This window comes from Rutidosis leptorrhynchoides, chromosome 1 (assembly GCF_046630445.1).
Source record: "Rutidosis leptorrhynchoides isolate AG116_Rl617_1_P2 chromosome 1, CSIRO_AGI_Rlap_v1, whole genome shotgun sequence".
In the NCBI taxonomy this organism is placed as follows: Eukaryota; Viridiplantae; Streptophyta; class Magnoliopsida; order Asterales; family Asteraceae; genus Rutidosis; species Rutidosis leptorrhynchoides.
The window spans coordinates 553,033,023-553,051,828 of record NC_092333.1 but is presented as its reverse complement, the minus strand read 5'-3'; the positions used below and the strand labels follow the sequence as shown (position 1 = coordinate 553,051,828).

Sequence of the window (18,806 nt, the reverse complement as noted above, 5' to 3'; positions counted from 1 at the left end):
TAAACCCGTATGGCCACACAATATAAGTTCTCGCTTACACCCTGCAAGTGTAACTAATGATAATCGAATTGAGGCATTTTTGTTCTAACTCGCACGTGGAATGTTTGTTTTCACACTTGTGTTCAAAACATAAAAGTAAGTAGTACAAGATGTAACAAAGTATATGTTTTCTCAGCCCACGATTTAAAAGTATAAAAGTTGTTGAAAAGGTGGGACTATGATCTCACCTTGCGTGCAAGAGTTAATAAAGTACTTCAACAAGTAAACGCGTGCAAAGACAAAGCTAGTCTTGACCTAAACATATAGGTTATATCAATAACGGTAAACACAAACGGTCAAAGATGTTCAATTAGTCCTATGGCTCGTTACGACTCGATTAATATAGCATGTGAATCAATTTGTCAAGTTTCATGCACGATACAAGTAATTAAGCATGTTAGAACGATCGTATACTTGTTTGGCTAAGTTTGACTAAAAGTCAAACTTGGTCAAAGTCAAAGTCAACGGGGTCGGGTCGGGTATCCGACAATTTTCCCATGATGAGAAATCATTTATGAGCAGAATGGCCAAGTTTCATGTTAATCGGAGTTACGGTTAAGCAGGAAACATTTTTGTGACATTTAAAAACAAAAGAGAGTGGCCTGGGGCTTTTGCGCGGCGCGCACTGGGTTGCGCGGCGCGCACCCAAGTGCAATTTCTGGTCAGAACTCAACCAAGAAGGCAAACATCTGGGATCTCTGATTCTGCGCGGCGCGCGGGTAAATGCGCGGCGCGCAATACCTGGGAATCATGCAGTTTGCAGAAAAATGGTCCAAGTCACGAACCAAAATACAATATAACACATTTCATGCGCCGAAAACACTTAAAACGCATAACCTATATCATTAGAAAGGTAATTTGACAAGGAAGACAACTAAGCACATTTCATCAAGCAATTCATCACTAACAACAACCAAAAACCGCATTAAACGTTCATAATCAAAGTTTCAAGTTCTAAAACGCATTTTATGATTCGGGCAACCAATTTACATGTATGATATGCCGTTTCGAAGGTAATCATACACACATTGCAACAAAATTCTTATCTACAATATTTCATAGCATTTGGTGCATCAAAAGTTCATCTAAAGCTTATCAAACCCTAATCCAAGTTCACAAAATCACTAATCATGTTCTTGGAGTTTCCTTAATCAACCTATACATCAAAACGAAGCTAATGATACTAGTAACACTTTTAAAACATGCACTTTAACAATCTAACAACATTTGATCATCCAAAATCAAGGATTTAGCAAGTAATTTTCATATTGAACTAGTTACACCAAAAACAACGAATCGAGCATACAAATTACATACACGACATCACAATGAGCCATAGTCACTAATTAACAACTTTATAACTCAAAAATCTCAAGAACACATAAAATTAGTGATTTTAGAAAGTTACCCAAATGAGATGAAGTTGGTATCAAATTGAAGAGGATGAAGAGAGGATTCCAAATATGTATTTTGTTTTGATGTTTGCTTCTCCAATCGGATTTAGATGATGATTTTATGTTTGAGGGTTTTTGAGTTCAAAAATGGGAAGTAGAGAGAAAGAGGAGGATGAAGGTGGGAGGTGGAGATGAAATGAATGGATGTGGTAAGTGGGTTGACTAGTTGACCTAGTCAACTAGTTTGCCCATTTGGCAATCTCGGTCCCTCGAGTTTCAAAGCGGGTGCGGGAATTAACCCAACGAATATTTTAAAAACGTTCGAGTAACGGATGACTTTATAATTAAATAACGAGGATATTATGAACGTTAGTTAACGAAAGATGCCAAATTAAATGACGAAAGATATTATTTTAAAAAAAAAAAAGACGGTGTTAAAATAAATTTAACGGAAAAACGCGGGATGTTACAGCTTTCTTCGCAGCCATGTTTTCTTTTTCGTGCTTCATTGTATAGTTAGTTTCGTGTAACTTCCCCTTTTTTGAGGGGGGCATTCGTGTATCTTTTTCGTGTTTAATATATTGACGTTCAAAAAAATTGATATATTTAATTTGGTCAGAATAAATGAACTACATTTATTCTCCCACCACCTTCTTTCAAAATTCATCACTATTACTATTTTCCTTGTCATAAAAAACTACACTATAAAATTTTATTGAGACATATATTTCGCATACATATGTAACGTAATTAATCCCGTAAAGAGAACTCGTATTTGAATAATATTAATATAATAATAACAATTATAATTATAATAATAAATACTAATAAATGTTGGCTTAAAAATTAAGTATTTAATAATTATTATTAATAACAAATGCCTCTTGAAATTTTTTTAAAAATTTTGAATACAATTATTATATGAAGGTTGTACAATATGCTTCAAAGTTTGTATAAGTGTTCATGAGGTGTTTTGTAAAAGATTGTACAATTTGTTTTAAAGTTTGTATGGTCATGAGGATGTTTTACCGTAAGGTTGTACATAATGCTTCAAATATTGTATATATGGTCATGATGAGTGTTTTACCATAAGGTTGTACATAATATTTCAAATATTGTACATATGGTCATGGAGGTGTTTTACCATAAGGTTGTACATAATGCTTCAAATATTGTACATATGATCATGAATGTGTTTTATCATAAGGTTGTACATAATATTTCATATATTATACAATTAGCATGTTAATGTTTTTACTATACAATTAATTATTTTAGTGACATCATAATGGTAGGTTTATTATTTTTTCTTTATTTTTAATTTTTAAAATTTGAATCTATCTTTTTTTTTTTGAATAGCGATTGTGATCACTCGAGGGGGACTAAACCACCCGTTGCGATCATTTCCCATTTCGACTATGCCGATGCATCGATAATAACCCCGCCCCCATCACTGCCCGGGAGGAAACCTTGAAACCGATCCAAGGGCACGACCAAGTAAAACCCCCTCCCCTTTACCCCCAAACGATTTGGGAAATGTGCCATAGGTGGATACTTCATGTCAGAGATGAAATTGTGCTTTTAATATGTAGCCAACGGGGGTCGAACTCCCAGCATCATTATAAGAATTTATCAGATACTATAAATTGTAAGATTTAAGGATTCATATATTGATTATTTACTTTAACTTTCAGTGAAAAAAATCGATATATATGTTTTATATTAGTTAAAAAAAATTAGAATTTTCTAATGACCGTCTTTAAAAAATTGTCATTAAAAAGGTCATGCCTGCATTACCACTTCTATAATTTCTATTAAAATCCTATAATTATGATATCATTATTAGACTAATTTCTTTGTTAAGAAAAAATCAAAAAGAAAAAGAAAAAAATCTAGGCATGGTAGGTAATGTCATTAATCTAAATAATTTTGAATTAAAATTAAATCTTATTAATTAATTATTATTATTAAATCTTATTAATAATTATTTTAATTATTAAAATTAAATAATTTTGAACTATTTTTATTAATTATTTTGAATTGAGTACGAGAAGGTATAAAAGTTAGACAGAAGAAAATCAATTCTAAATTTATATTTTAATTTATACTTTTAAAATAAAATGACAACCAATATTATCTCTTATGATTGGATGTGAATTGTTTAATATGCATTTTAAGTATTTGATGAAATATTAAGCTGACGAGTTTCTTAGTCGGACTCTGTGGTTCCACGGCTCATTAAACTAAATGACTTTAGCATTTACGTTCACTTAATATCTAAAACATATCATTAAACTGTTTTGTTTAAAAAAATCCGTAGTTCCACAGGTCATTTCACTAGTATGTACTATTTTGCTCGGATGTTTTAGTCGTTTGTATAATACAAATGACAATTCACACTAATAATATAATATTATTATTTTATTTATAATTAGTTATTTAGCACTAATCATATATTATCATTACTATTTTATTATTCACAATAGTGGCGATTCCAGGATTATAATTCAATGGGGTCCTAAAAAAAATTTCATTACTAATTATATTTGAATATTATTTTCATGGTAGTTTACTTTAAAAAAATATAAATTCAAAAAATATATGGGGTCCAAGTAGTTAAATTTAGTAGTGTCCTATACAATTTAAAAGAAAAATTATAAATTTAAAAATATATGGGGTCCTCCAATTAAATTTAGTGGTGTCCTATACAATTTAACGGGTATTTTTTACTAAAATTTTTTGAACTAGTGGTGTCCCATGACCCCAAGGGGTCACACCTAGATTCGCCCCTGATTCACAATTTATTTTTTTAACATTCTACTAAAAATTTTACGCTTTTTTTAATTTGGTTACTATTTTTTTTAATTTGGTTATCATGTATGTTTTTTCCTACTTTGCTAACGAAAGTCGGAAGAAATGTTAACATGCATTGGTTTATTGTAAATAACAGTAATCAGCAACTTCTAAAACTTCTAAAATGACGATTACCAAGATGTACAACATTTTAAAATATGTTTAAGACAACCTTAAAGAATGTCATTACTAAAATTAATATTTTATTAGTTTCTCCGACTACAAGTTATGATGATTATATATGAAAATTAATTTTGATGTATGTCGAAACGGAAATAATAATAATAAAAATATGACAAATATATATATATATATATATATATATATATATATATATATATATATATATATATATATATATATATATATATATATATATATATATATTGTCATATTTTTATTATTATTATTTCCGTTTCGACATATATATATATATATATATATATATATATATATATATATATATATATATATATATATATATATATATATATATATATATATATATATATAGGGGCAGGATCAATGGGAAAGAACCAATCGGAGGGAAGCGGAGGAAAGCAAAAAAAAAAAAATTTCGTTTTTTTTTTTTGGAATTTTTTTTTCCGTCATCAAGATCACACAAAAATATGAACATTTAGAAAAGACACTTCGTGATGAATGTTATAATTTAGGCGGGAAAACGATCGACAAAAATAACATTCAAGATAATATTGTTTGTGAAGAATATGAACGTTTTTTTCCCCATGTTTTGTGAAGTAAAATATAGCCCGATTTAGAGTTTAGGGTTTAGGGTTTGGTGTTTTGGGTTTATTCCATAAACCCAAAACACCAAACCCTAAACCCTAAACCCTAAACCGTTCGTGTTAAAAACTCAATCTAATTCCTAAATCTAAACCCTAAATCTAAACCCTAAACCCTAAATTTCTAAACCCTAATATCTAAACCCTATAAACCCTAATATCTAAACCCTAATATCTAAACCCCAATAGCTAAAACCTCAACATACGCTCGAAAAACACGATAATTGTTATATACTACTTCTTCGAGTTTTTCCCCACCAAAATAAAAACATTTATCATAAAGTGTCTTTATTAAATGTTCATATTTTCATCACATCTATAATGTTCGTGAACAAAGTTTTTTCAAAAAACGAAAAGAACAGAAAATTTTTTTTGCTTCCCCCAGTTTCTCCCCGATTGGTTACTTCCCTCTTGATCCTATATATATATATATATATATATATATATATATATATATATATATATATATATATATATACACACACATATTGAACGATTGTCGATATGCGTATACTTTTTATAAAGTATTGAGTGTTTAAGGTATAAAGCGAAATCATTTTTAGAACAACTACAACACCAATATCGCAAAGTAGGAAGAACATGGAACCAAAACAACCGTAATAATAATGTTGTTTCCATAAAATGAAGATTAATATTCTAAGAAAAAAAGGAATATGTGTAAGACAATCTCTATATATGTAACAAAATAAAGAAGACAAACTCCCTAACCATTTTTTCATGTAAATAACTAATGTTGCACAGCTAACAAACATTAATGATATTTAATGGTGTCAAATAATATTAGACTATTATCCCAAACTAAATAATATAAAACCACCACAACCCAAACGTACTCGTGCGAGCTAATCCGTTGCTCGTTATTACTAACTCAATGTATCATTTATGCATAAATATAATTTTAATGTTAACTTTAAAAATTTTCATTAAAAAATTTCAATAATTAAACAATTGAATAAGGAGTATATGTTTGCGGTGTTAAGGTTATTCAACTTGCATTCATAATTGACTAGGTCATAACTTACGACTTTGTGAAATAAATACTATTAACTAATAAGTAATAATATTAATAAATTAATGAATAATTATTATTTTAGTGTTTAATTAGAATATGATAAGTAATAAGTAATTTTTATTTACATCATCAAATGTATAGTTGAGATTTCAAATCATTGGTCAGAATATATGATATAGACATATATGACATAATCGTCCAAATCAATTAGGAGATTATTTATTTTTTTCTTAAATAATTATATAACGGTTGAGATTATTTACGCTTATTGCGACTTTCTCTTTATAGAAATTTTTTTTTAGATTAAACTTCGCTTTTATTAACATCAAAGTGCTTATGATACAGTTCATACAATTTGTTTACTAAGAAGCTCATGTAAATAGATTAGATTATATTAGACAGTGTTCAATATTAAACTAGTCTTTAGTTTCATTAATTAACGAGTTTAGAAATTCAGTCATGAATATTACGGAAGTATCCCCTAATTTCAGTTTCAGTATCCCTTAATTTCGCCATATTTCCTTCTTAGATCAAGTGCTATTAGCCCATTTCCTACATCAGACTCCTCTTATCCTCTACCCAACTTATAATCTTCTTTTTAGATAAAAATCAATTATTGATAGTAATTAATAATTAATTAATATTCCAATATATATTATTAAAGTAGATTGTTGTTGTATATTGAACATAAGTATATGCAACATTAAGAGAATATTTTCAACGGAAAATGAAATACGCGACATAGCTAGATTGAACAAGTAAAAAAATGTATAAAAATTCTACGGACGCCCTATTTTTTTTTTTTATTTCCTTCTGATCTATTTTATAGTTTTGTACTTCATCACTAATTAATACTACAATTTTCTTTTTTTCTTTTATTTTGGGTACGATGAATCTCTTATTATGATTCAATATGTTTTCTGGTTATACTAAAAGCACACTCATTTTAACTATTAACATGTTATCCAATCCACTCAATTGATATAATTTTTTTCATTGACAAATCTAGTTTGAAATGCATCACGATATAATGTTTTTATGTATCGTTGATCTAGCTAACGGAAGATAGTTGAACATATAAATGATCAGGGCCGTTATGTTAATTCTAAGGGCACTGTTCAATAAGTAAAAAGAGACCTTTTTTATATACGAAACTTTTTCTTATATATAGGAATATGTTCAATAATATTGCAAAAACTGTAATATTTTTAGAACCTTAACATATGTGGATCATCTAATATATTGTTGGGTTAGTTTTTTGAGCCCCTTTGAAGTATGGGTCCTGTGCAATTTCACACATTGCACGCTCAAAATCCGGCTATGTAAATGACACACTCGGTGTCATGTCTTAGATTCATACTATGTAAACATCTTAAAAGTGATCAAAAAGGATCACAAGGAGGCACGCAATAACACTGTTAGATCGATCGGATACATATAAGTAAAACATATTTCGTTTAGCGCTTTTTGTTTTACTTTCCATATTGTTTTTAGCAAAAGTTATACGGAATATCTTTCTAATAAAAGCTTCACCAACTGACCGCTTTTGATGTAGAATCATCAAATAGAACTTTAGTTATAGCTAATTAAGATCTCTAGATGACTAGTTGCTCATAATAAGTTGTTTTCCTATAAGCATAATTATATATTATATATTCATAATTCATATTCATCATGGTTTATGCAATATCATCGCATATATTTTTTTTTTGAAAAGCAGGATATCAATACCAAAGGAAAGAAACAACACAAGGAGCAGAGGGCCAAAAATGTCAGCCCAGGCTACTCAAAGACCACGATATTTACAACAGAAGCTTGCAGAGACAGCAAGCAAACAGAAGTAAACCCACTAGACACACGACACGAGACATACATACAAATATATAGATGACACACGAGACATACCCAAAACAAATACACGAAGCAAACCCACTAGGAACACGAGACAAACATACAATTATATAGATGACAGATAAATGCTAGGATCACTCAACCATGTAGTCCAATCGAAGTTCTTTTTGCGCGATCGATTTGAGATCCACTCGAAGGATTTGATTTGGATCTCATTCAACATAACCGGGGTTGTCCATGATTTCCCGCGAAAGACTAAATTGTTGCGATTCTTCCAAATGTAGTAGACGCAAACCCACTCGACCGCTTGCCATATTAATCTCCCGAAGCTAGTCATTGGAACCGAAGCGTTTCCTCGAAGAATTTCACTAATGCTTAGATTTGAGAAGTTACCTAGCCGCCACCAATTAAAGACTCTACACCAAATATCCATTGAAATGTTGCAAAAGATTAAGGAATGCTCCACACTTTCTAAATCGTCATCACAAATTGGGCACCGAACGGTATGGAGATCAATACCCCGTTTGTCGAGTTCTAATCGAACGGGGATCCGATACTTCAAAACCCTCCATGCAAAGATCTCAAGTTTTTTTGGAACCAAATTGTTGCGAAGAGTTTCGTTCAAATAAGTATTACCCGATAGAATTTGTTCATCGAGATGTGAGGACAGAACCTTAACAGTGAAGATACCATTTGAGTTTAAGGACCACTTCCACTTGTCTACACTTCCTGAATCAAACACGAATTCGGAAAGCATACTAATTAAATTCTGCAGCTCGCCTGCAGTGCGTCCACCCGGGACCCGAGACCAGTCCCATGCAAAGACAGAATTTGGTTCAGACGTGTCAATGCGATCTCGGATAAGTGCATCTGGTGACTTCTCCAGCCTATAAAGACGCGGAAACCTTTCACTTAATTTATTGTTTCCGATCCACTGCTCGTTCCAAAAGGATGTGCTTGACCCGTTTCCAACACTTTTAGAGAAAGTATTCCGAAACGGAATATTAAGATCTTCAATTAGATTACCTGCAATGATAATATTTTTCCAAGCGCCTGAAGACGGGGAATGACCAAGATCACTCCCAATTTCCAAGCCGCCACTCGGACCGTAAATGCTACGAATTATTTTGACCCAAAAAGAGTTGGTTTCGGTTTTAAACCTCCACCACCATTTTCCCAAAAAAGCAAGATTTTTCCCTTTTAAAGACCCAATATTTAGCCCCCCATTCCCATAAGTTGACATGACACAATCCCATTTAACCCACGAAATTTTGGAACCCAAATCCGCCCCGCCCCAAAAAAAAGAACGCCTCACACTTTCGAGTAATTTAAGGATACACTGGGGAGCTCGGAAGAGCGAGAAGTAGTACAATGGAAGGCTATTGAGAACCGATTTAACAAGGACTAATCTTCCTCCAAATGACATCATCCGCATTTTCCAATCCGAAAGTCTTGCTTTTATTTTTTCAATGACCGGGCTCCAATCCTTTTTTTTATTCATCCTAGAGCCGATCGGTAACCCAAGGTAAGTGAAAGGAAATTTCCCGACTTGACAACCAATATAGCGAGCCGCATGATTGGCATCCTCGGTGGCAACACCTATAGAGTACAAGCAACTTTTATTGAAGTTGACTTTCAGACCCGAGGCAAGCTCGAAACATTTCAGTAGGTTATGTAGACTATAAATGTTCGCCCGGCTCCATTCACCAATGAAAATAGTGTCGTCAGCATATTGAAGATGCGAGACAACCACTTTGTCCTTCCCGATTTCGACGCCCTTAAAGAGGCCCTTATCAGTAGCCGCTTTAGCTATAATGTTCAAACCCTCTGCCGCAAGGATAAAGAGAAACGGGGAGAGTGGGTCCCCCTGCCTAACCCCACGACTCAAGGAGAACTCACTAGTGGGCGAACCATTAACCAGAATAGAAATCGAGGCAGATTTTAAACACGAAAGGATCCATTTTCTCCATCTACACCCGAAACCCATGCTTTTCATAACATCCAATAAGAAATTCCAATTAAGGCAATCAAATGCCTTTTCGAAGTCAACCTTAAAGAGAATACTTTTGCATTTTTTCTCTCGAAGGAAATCAATACTTTCATTCACGATAAGGGCACCATCCAAGATAAATCTACCGTTTAAAAAAGCACTCTGTTCCGGGCCCACGAGGTTTGGCATTACTCTTCTGATACGCTTTGATAACATTTTAGCGATGATTTTGTAGTAGCTACCAATGAGGCTTATTGGCCTAAAATCCCCAAGACCTTGAGGGTCATTTTTTTTGGGGACAAGAGTGACGAAAGACGCATTACACCCCCGAGAAAATTCACCTTTATTCCAAAACCAAACAATAGCATCAACACGATCGCGTTTTATTACCTCCCAATACTTCTTGAAAAATCGGAAATTGAACCCGTCTGGCCCGGGGGCTTTATTGCTGTCGCAATCAAAAATCGCATCTCGAATTTCTTTTTCATCGAAAGGCACTTCTAAGTTAGCTGCTTCATTCGAGCTCAGGGTCGGATAATTGAGATCAACAAGACATGGCCTGGAGCAATTGTGCTCCTCAAAAAGCTGTTTATAGTGGTTAAAAACACAAGATTTAATATCATTTGGGGAGTCGTTCCACACACCATTAATGTTTAGACCCCGGATATTACACTTGTTATTTTTCCTCCTAATTATCGAGTGAAAAAACTTTGTGTTCTCATCGCCATCAAGTACCCATTTAACACGAGCCTTTTGCTTTAACATACTTGTTTTAACTCTTTCCTTCTCGAACCATTTTTTCCGGCAATCTTTCCAAAGTTGTTGTTCTGAATCATTTAGGACGCCTGCTTCGGCCTTAAGTTCCAAAATCATAGCCGATAGTTTTAAGGCTTCAATTTCGCTATCTAACAGATTAAACTTGGCGTGACTCCATATTTTCAATGCATCTTTAACCTTTTTAAGCTTATTCCTAAAGACACAATCTTTTCGTTGCCTTGGTGGAGCCGGTTCTTCCCAGGCAGATTTGATAACATGATCCACATCAACTTCATCAAGCCATGCATCAAAGATTTTGAAAGGTTTCGGGCCAAAGTTCCTTTCATCGTCACGTAGGAGAATCGGGCAGTGATCGGAGACCTCCCTGTCAAGTGCAGTAGCAGTAAGATCATTCCAAAACGACAAGAAATTTTCGTTTACCAAAAACCGATCTAATTTGCTGAATTTGATCCCGTCTTCACTAACCCGAGTAAAATTCCTACCACCCAACGGAATTTCCACTAAACAATTTTTTGCTATAAAATCATTGAATCTCTTTGCTCGATATTCAATGAATTCGCAATTAAGCCTCTCACTTTGGTTGCGTACTTCATTAAAATCGCCGCATAAAACCCAAGCCTCATCACTACCTTCAATGGTTTTTGATAGAGAATTCCAAAGTTTTTGTTTACCTTCGTCATTGTGTGGGCCATATACATTTAAAATATTAAGATTAAAGCCAGAATTTCTCCATGTTCCTCTAACCCCGATAACACAATCAAATTGTACAACACTAACCGCATCGAAAAATCTGGTATCCCAAACAAGCAGCTGACCCCCCGACTTCCCGACCATCTCCCTCTGAATGAAATTACAATCACATGAACCCCAAAGACGCTGAATCCAACTATAGTTCACCAAATGGAGCTTAGTTTCCTGGAGTGCCAAAAAAGTTGGATTTTCTTTCTGGACCAACTTCCTAACCCACCCAAATTTATCCACAGGACCCCCAATACCGAAACTTCTAATATTTAGAGAAATTATCTTCATTAAATAACAATAAGAAACGAAAGGAAAGGGAGATGGTCGCATATATTACACAGTATAACTGTATAAGTATATATCTTTTTTGTGTCCGTTGACTTATATTCGTAGCTAAAAGCAGTTTCAAAAGTTTCGGAAGCACCCAATTATCTTCATCGCATATATTACACAGTATAACTGTATAAGTATATATCTTTTTTGTGTCCGTTGACTTATATTCGTAGCTAAAAGCAGTTTCAAAAGTTAGGTAATGGTGTCTTACTGTCTTATGTGTACATATAAACAAAGTATCAAACTTTGTACATATGATGATTATTTTTGTCAAATAAGTCTGTACAATCAGTTGAATATCAAGTTTGTGTTACATAAATTTTTTAAGAATAATTTACTTTATCCCTTCTTTTTCAAATTTTGAATTACAAGATCCAGTGAAGATTTAAAAGTATTTTATGGTTGTTTTTTCAAACTAAACTTATTTATTTATTTTCATTCAAAATTGATTTTTTTTTTTTTTTAATATAAATTGTTTTCATGACCCTACAACAGAAAGAGAGGCCCATTTTTTGGATATTTGCAAATCTTATGTTTTGCATAATTGACCAAAAATATGGCCAAAGAAGTTCATAAACATTTGCAATTTTCTAACACTCTTCTTGCTCCTCTGCTTTCTCTATGGACAACCACCACTACCACCACCACCACCCTCCGCCACAATCTCAGCTTACTCCGGCCAAAAGTTCTCGCCAGCGCTACAACGAATGGTTCGCTCACGTTCTACTTATATTCCTTTTCCTTGCCATAACGATACAAATTCATTTTACTAACACTTTATCAATATTAGATTTTCTCTTTTTCTCTTCACTGCTTGTAAGCTAACAATTTCACTTTACTGGTGTTGTTCGTATGAAGCGAGTAGTCCAAAAATACAAATTATAACTGTTTTTCTTTCTTCCTTACGCAGGATATACCGTGATGTTCCAAGTGATATAACAATAGAAGTGAATGGTATCACATTTGCTTTGCATAAGGTATGTTCATGAATCATGATGAACTTGTGTTCTTGAAACCTTTTGTCTTAATAATTTAATCTATCGGATGAATGCTTCGAGTGCCATTATGTATAATAAACACAAAATGTTTTCCGTGTTCAAGCTATTATCAGAGGACGGGTATTTTTACTCAGATATACGCAGCTTAACTGGGTTATCCTGTGACTATTTATGACTCTTTCGATGGCACCCAAAATATGGTGTTGTCACATAAAAGTTTGTGACCTTGTGTTATCACTAACGTTCAACTATTTGGTCAAAATCAGTCATTTTTTAAAATCCTTAAAAGCTGAAAGTTTTGAGAATACATTGCTCATACCGTGATTCTTGGGTTACATGGCTTATTTATGGCTCCTAAAATCTTTAAACTTGGTTTAATTTATACGGATTCAAATGAAATAAAAATATGATTTAGGCTTGCAGCACCTCAATATCTAACAGTTAAAAGAAATATTGAAAGGTTTATAAGAAACAATTACATGAGGCGTCCTGTGATTTACCCCAAATTTCATGCGGGTCCCTAAACTATATTTTTGACGTTCGGGATCCTCCTACATTACACTCGTTTCGCGAGAGGTCCCTGAGGTTTACAGATACAACTTAACGAGTTTAAAGATGGGGAATTGGGGACCCCACACGTTAGTCACGGGGCGCTTGCGAAACGAGTGTAAAGTACGGGAACCTGTACATAAAAGAAATTAGGGACCCCGCATGAAATCTGGGTTAAATCAAAGGGATGCCTCATGTAATTATTTATGAATATAAATATCACCAACAAATAAAACTTGTCAATCCTATTAAAATCCTAGGACAGTAAAACCATGATCTTGGTACTGATATGAGAATTCTTCCACAATTGCTTCACACGCAATCGAAAAATTAGACTGTTATCTTTACATTTTGCAGTTCCCTCTTGTTTCTCGATGCGGTCGAATCAGAAAACTAGTAGCAGACAACAGGGACAACTCTATATCAAAGTTAGAGCTCTTAAATTTACCAGGAGGTGTAGATACATTTGAGCAGGCTGCTAAGTTCTGCTACGGCATCAACTTCGAAATAACATCATCGAACGTCGCTCAACTATGTTGTGTCTCCGATTACCTTGAAATGACTGAAAAATTCTCAACCCATAACCTGGGTTCTCGTGCAAACGAATATCTCGATACAGTTGTCACCAAGAATCTTGAAATGTCAGTCGAGGTCTTGAAACAGTCCGAAAACTTGCTCCCGTTAGCTGATAATCTAAAGATCATTACTCGATGTATTGATGCTATCGCTTCTAAAGCGTGCGTTGAGCAAATAGCGTCGAGTTTTTCAAGACTCGAGTACAGTAGCTCGGGCCGACTTCACATGAGTCGACAAGTGAAAGGTGAAACCGATTGGTGGATTAAAGATTTATCGGTGCTTCGAGTTGATATGTATCAAAAAGTTATGGGTGCGATGAAATGTAGAGGGGTAAGGCCCGAAAGTATTGGTGAATCGCTTATGAGTTACGCAGAAAAGGAGTTAACGAATTTATACAATGGGAAAAAAGTGACGCTCGTGGCGGGTTGGGTCATGAACGGGTCGTGGTTGAAACGATTGTCGGGTTACTTCCAGTTGAGAAACCTGCAGTGCCTTTAAGTTCTCTTTTCGGGCTGCTGCGAGCTGCAGTGATGCTTGATTGCCAGGTGGCGTGTCGGATTGACCTAGAAAGGCGTATTGGGTCACAACTAGATACAGCAACGCTCGATGACCTTCTGATTCCATCGTTACATCATGCTGATGATACATTGTTTGATGTTGATGCGGTTCATAGGATTTTGGTTAACTTTTCGCAACAAGATGATAGTGACGATGACATCAAAGATGAAGATGATGATGGTGATGGTGATGGTTCGGGGTTTGAGTCGGATGGACCTGATTCGCCATCTCAAACGTCATTAGTCAAAGTGTCAAGGTTGGTTGACAATTATTTTGCTGAAATCGCACCTGAAATAAACCTTAAACTCTCCAAATTCATCGCAGTGGCAGATAGTTTACCTGCACATGCGCGCACAGTTCATGACGGTCTGTATCGATCCATTGATGTTTATCTGAAAGTAAGTATTTATATGTTAATTCTCACTTATAATTCCACGAACATACATTTTGACTTCTAAAGTCAAACCAAGTAATCAGTTTGACCCAAAAAGTCAAAATTTATAATTTTTCCATCATTCCTGTGAAACTAAAGATTTCATGCTCACAAGAGTGTAAAAATATATGCTTTATCAGAACGAGACCAGAAAATGGGCAAGGTCAAAAGTCAACCGTTTGACATCGAAGTCAAAGTATAAGAAGTTGATACTGATCTAATATAATTATTGTACATGCAGGCTCATCAGGGACTATCAGAGATCGACAAAAAGAAGCTCTGTAGATTGATTGATTTCCATAAACTATCACCAGAAGCGGGTGCACACGCAGCACAAAAGGAACGCCTTCCGATTCAATCAATTGTTCAAATTCTCTACATCGAGCAGTTACGACTCAAAAACGCGTTATCCTGCGATTATCCTAACGACCACCACAAGCCGCCAGCACAACATCAGTCGTGGCGGATCAACAGTGGAGCTCTTAGTGCTGCCATGTCACCAAAAGACAACTACGCGTCACTGAGACGTGAAAATCGAGAGTTGAAACTCGAGTTGACTCGGTTAAGGATGAGACTGAATGATTTTGAGAAAGAACACGTTTGCATGAAGAGAAGCATGGAGAAATCAAGCTCACACAGTTTTATGAGGTCTTTTTCGAAGAAAATTAGCAAATTCAATCTACTCGGGCGTAGTTATTCGTCAAGAGTATCGAGTTCTCCGTCTAGGCACTCACAGAGAACAGATTCTAAGGTAACAGTCAGGACAGAATGATGCAAGTTTTAAGTTGATATAATGATACTATTTATATTTTCTATATGAATGAATGAATATTTACAATGCAATTTTTCATACTCAACTTTGTATACAGGGTGTGTTGACTTTCCTAAATCTGTATTTATGTTGACCGTTGTTTCCATCATGAAGGTCGAGTCTTCGAGCAACCTAAATAAGGTCATCGTTTTTGTGATTAGAAATTAGGTGACGTGGCAATTCAAAGTGTTTATAAATGGGTTGATCAAAATTACATTTACCCGTAACGGGAAGTTGGTTAAATGGGTCAACAGTGACTTGGTTGTATAGTTTTATTAATCATATATTAGATAAATTAGCTACAGAATCTACGCAGCTTTTGACCCATATTGAAAAAATCATAGATTAGATAAATTAGCTACAGAATCTACGCAACTTTTGACCCATATTGAAAACTATCCATTTTGACCCGTTACCCACTTTGACCTGTTACCCAATTGTCAATTTTGCCACCTCTAAGTTCCCATTTATAAAACAAATGAACTCGAGAGCATCTATTGCTAAACAGTATCCACTAGAACTAAGGTTAACAAAAAACAAGCACAAAATTATCATGTAGATGACAAAAACAATAAGAAGTTGTAGTATTCAAATTACCATCTTAAAGTCAACATATGCAACCTTCATTTCATCTCTAGGTCGAACACTTTCAAGATTCGAGACACAATAACACAACTTAAACAACAGACTTCAATGGAATTATGGAAACAGACTCGAATAACAAAGATCACAACGTTACATTGATTTGGTGTAAAATCGGATCCCAACTGCAACTCCCAAGATCACCAATGGAACCAAGAATTGCAGAATCTTGATGATGAATTCAGACGTCTTGTCTTGGTTGTAATGATCCTGCTTTGGAGGCTTGTACTCAACCTTCGAAGGGATCGTTGCAGTGTCTATATCACCAACATAGAATTCGTCCATCATTGCTTTAGCAGTTGAGCTGTGACCCACATCTTCAAAATCATCGGTCGCATCCTTCCCTTCAAAATTCATAGTACGCACACATAATTATACTTAAACAAAAGCCAATTCAAAGTAACATGCAATAAAGCTTCTTAGATTTGTAACATTACATGGAATCAAGAAATTTTTTAGCTCAAATCAGAATATTGAATAGCTCAAAATTACCAATCGAAGATGATAAAGCAAGCTCGATTAGAGAGCTGATACAAGTATATAACATATATCAGAACTATTTATGATACAGTAAACTCAATTTGAGCTCCACTAAAGAATGGGTGCATACGGCTAAAGGAGCATGACAGGATTTCATGTTCGATTTTTACAAACTTTAAGTTGACTTTACACCTTTAGAGCTCATTTTTTTGCCTCGAACTCATAAATAAATAGACTCCGATATCTCATTTTTCATTACAAAATAATACAGAGTATCACACGACTTATTTGTAGCGCTTGCTCTATAAGTATCCATTTAGAACTCACAGACTGTCATAGATTCCTTCATAAAACTCATTTGGCTATCCCAACTCGTGCAATTATACATGTGGCTTATATGATAGAGATAGACAACAAATTCTACCGTTTTATTTATAGCTAAAAAAAAATACTTACTAAATATTTTTGATTTCATTCCTAAACAGATATAGTGACAATTATATAATATAGCATCCGCGTTATGTTTTCCATTTTCACATATATGCCTTAAGCATACAGCGTTAAAAATATAAACACACTAGGAGTGTCGTACCTGTCGCAGACAACAAAACGTCATCTCCGCCAGGATGATCTTCCAAGAACTTTGTCACGTCAAACACCTGAACCAACAAATTAGAACAAAATTTTGATCAAAACGTCTTAATGTGTCAACAAGTACGAGTACGAATCTGAGAAATTTACATAGCAACTTGTAAAACAGTTATAAAACTCAACAATTTATCAAATCCATCATCAGTCACCAGAAGTCTTATTGTTTGTGATGACTTTTCTAAACTTTGTGCTGTCAAGTTTGACTTCTATTAATCCATAGTTCAAGTCAAACATTCTATCTTTTTACTACATATTGAGTACATTACACAAATAAAACAAAATCGTTAATCTTAAACAAACACCGATATCAAACATTAGAGGTACCCCAATCAAACCCTCAACCAAACACAAAATCAAAGTCCGGTTGTATAATAGCAACCAGTTTTATATCAAAACCTAATTTCAAATCCACTTAGTTTGACTAAAAAGTCAAAGAATCCTCCACTATCCAGATCAACACAAATCCCCAAATTAGGCAAAACAATAACATTATCAATCATCAATCAATAAAAAGAACAATAAACTTATAACAATTCAGCAGCCAGAAAAACTCGAATCAAATTATCATCAAAACAATCAGATCCTCAAAAGTATAATAATAAACAAATCCACTTAATCTAACTAACACAATTTTCATCGATGTCACATGTCAAAATAAAGTCAATTAAACTCTTTTCATCTATTTAAATGTGAATCTTAAATCAAGTAAGCAACTTTAAGGGTTTTTATGGATCAAATGAACAGATGATGACGTATGCATATAATTATATGATTATATAGTACAAATTAAAATTAGTTAATTAGTAGGTTAACCTTGCCATCGATGATGAGCCAGCAATCTTTGGGTTGGTTGTGTTCAGCAACTTGCTGCAAAGTGTACAATACTTTACCCATTTGCCCTAAGTTGTGATCCCTCACAACAAACCAGACCCACTGTTTTTAGAAGAGAGTATGAAATGTGGTTGGGTGTCAAATATGATTTTAGGTGAAGAATTTTGAGGGTTGTTGAGGAATGGCAAGTATGAAATGGAATTATTATACCACTACTACTAGGTGTAGGTGGGGGGTTGGTGTGCACAAGTAATATTGGCTTAATAAATAAAAATAAAAAATAAAAAATAAATAAATAACTTTGACAAGGATTCAAACATGGACTAATGTGGGGTTAACTTCGATCGACTCTTGGTCTATAGAGATTGTTTGGTTGAATGTTTGGGCGACTTCTTTGTTTGGTTGAATGTTTGGGCGACTTCAAAAAAGCAATAGGAACATACATACGTCATTGGCGCAGCTT

General features: G+C 34.0%; 1 protein-coding gene and 1 pseudogene across 1 annotated transcript; one reads left to right on the top strand and one right to left on the bottom strand.

The window, feature by feature from the left end:
• The first annotated feature begins 12,435 nt into the window (after positions 1-12,435).
• LOC139879908 (BTB/POZ domain-containing protein At5g48800-like) lies at positions 12,436-15,700 on the top strand (annotated as a pseudogene).
• Positions 15,701-16,305: 605 nt separating this feature from the next.
• On the bottom strand, positions 16,306-18,409 carry LOC139879892 (cytochrome b5-like). The gene is made up of 3 exons (XM_071865453.1): positions 18,326-18,409; positions 17,454-17,520; positions 16,306-16,725 (listed from the first exon to the last, which is right to left on the bottom strand). Exons 1-3 carry the CDS (start codon positions 18,404-18,406, stop codon positions 16,475-16,477), a joined length of 399 nt encoding a protein of 132 aa, XP_071721554.1. The 5' UTR covers positions 18,407-18,409; the 3' UTR covers positions 16,306-16,474.
• Positions 18,410-18,806: the final 397 nt, after the last annotated feature.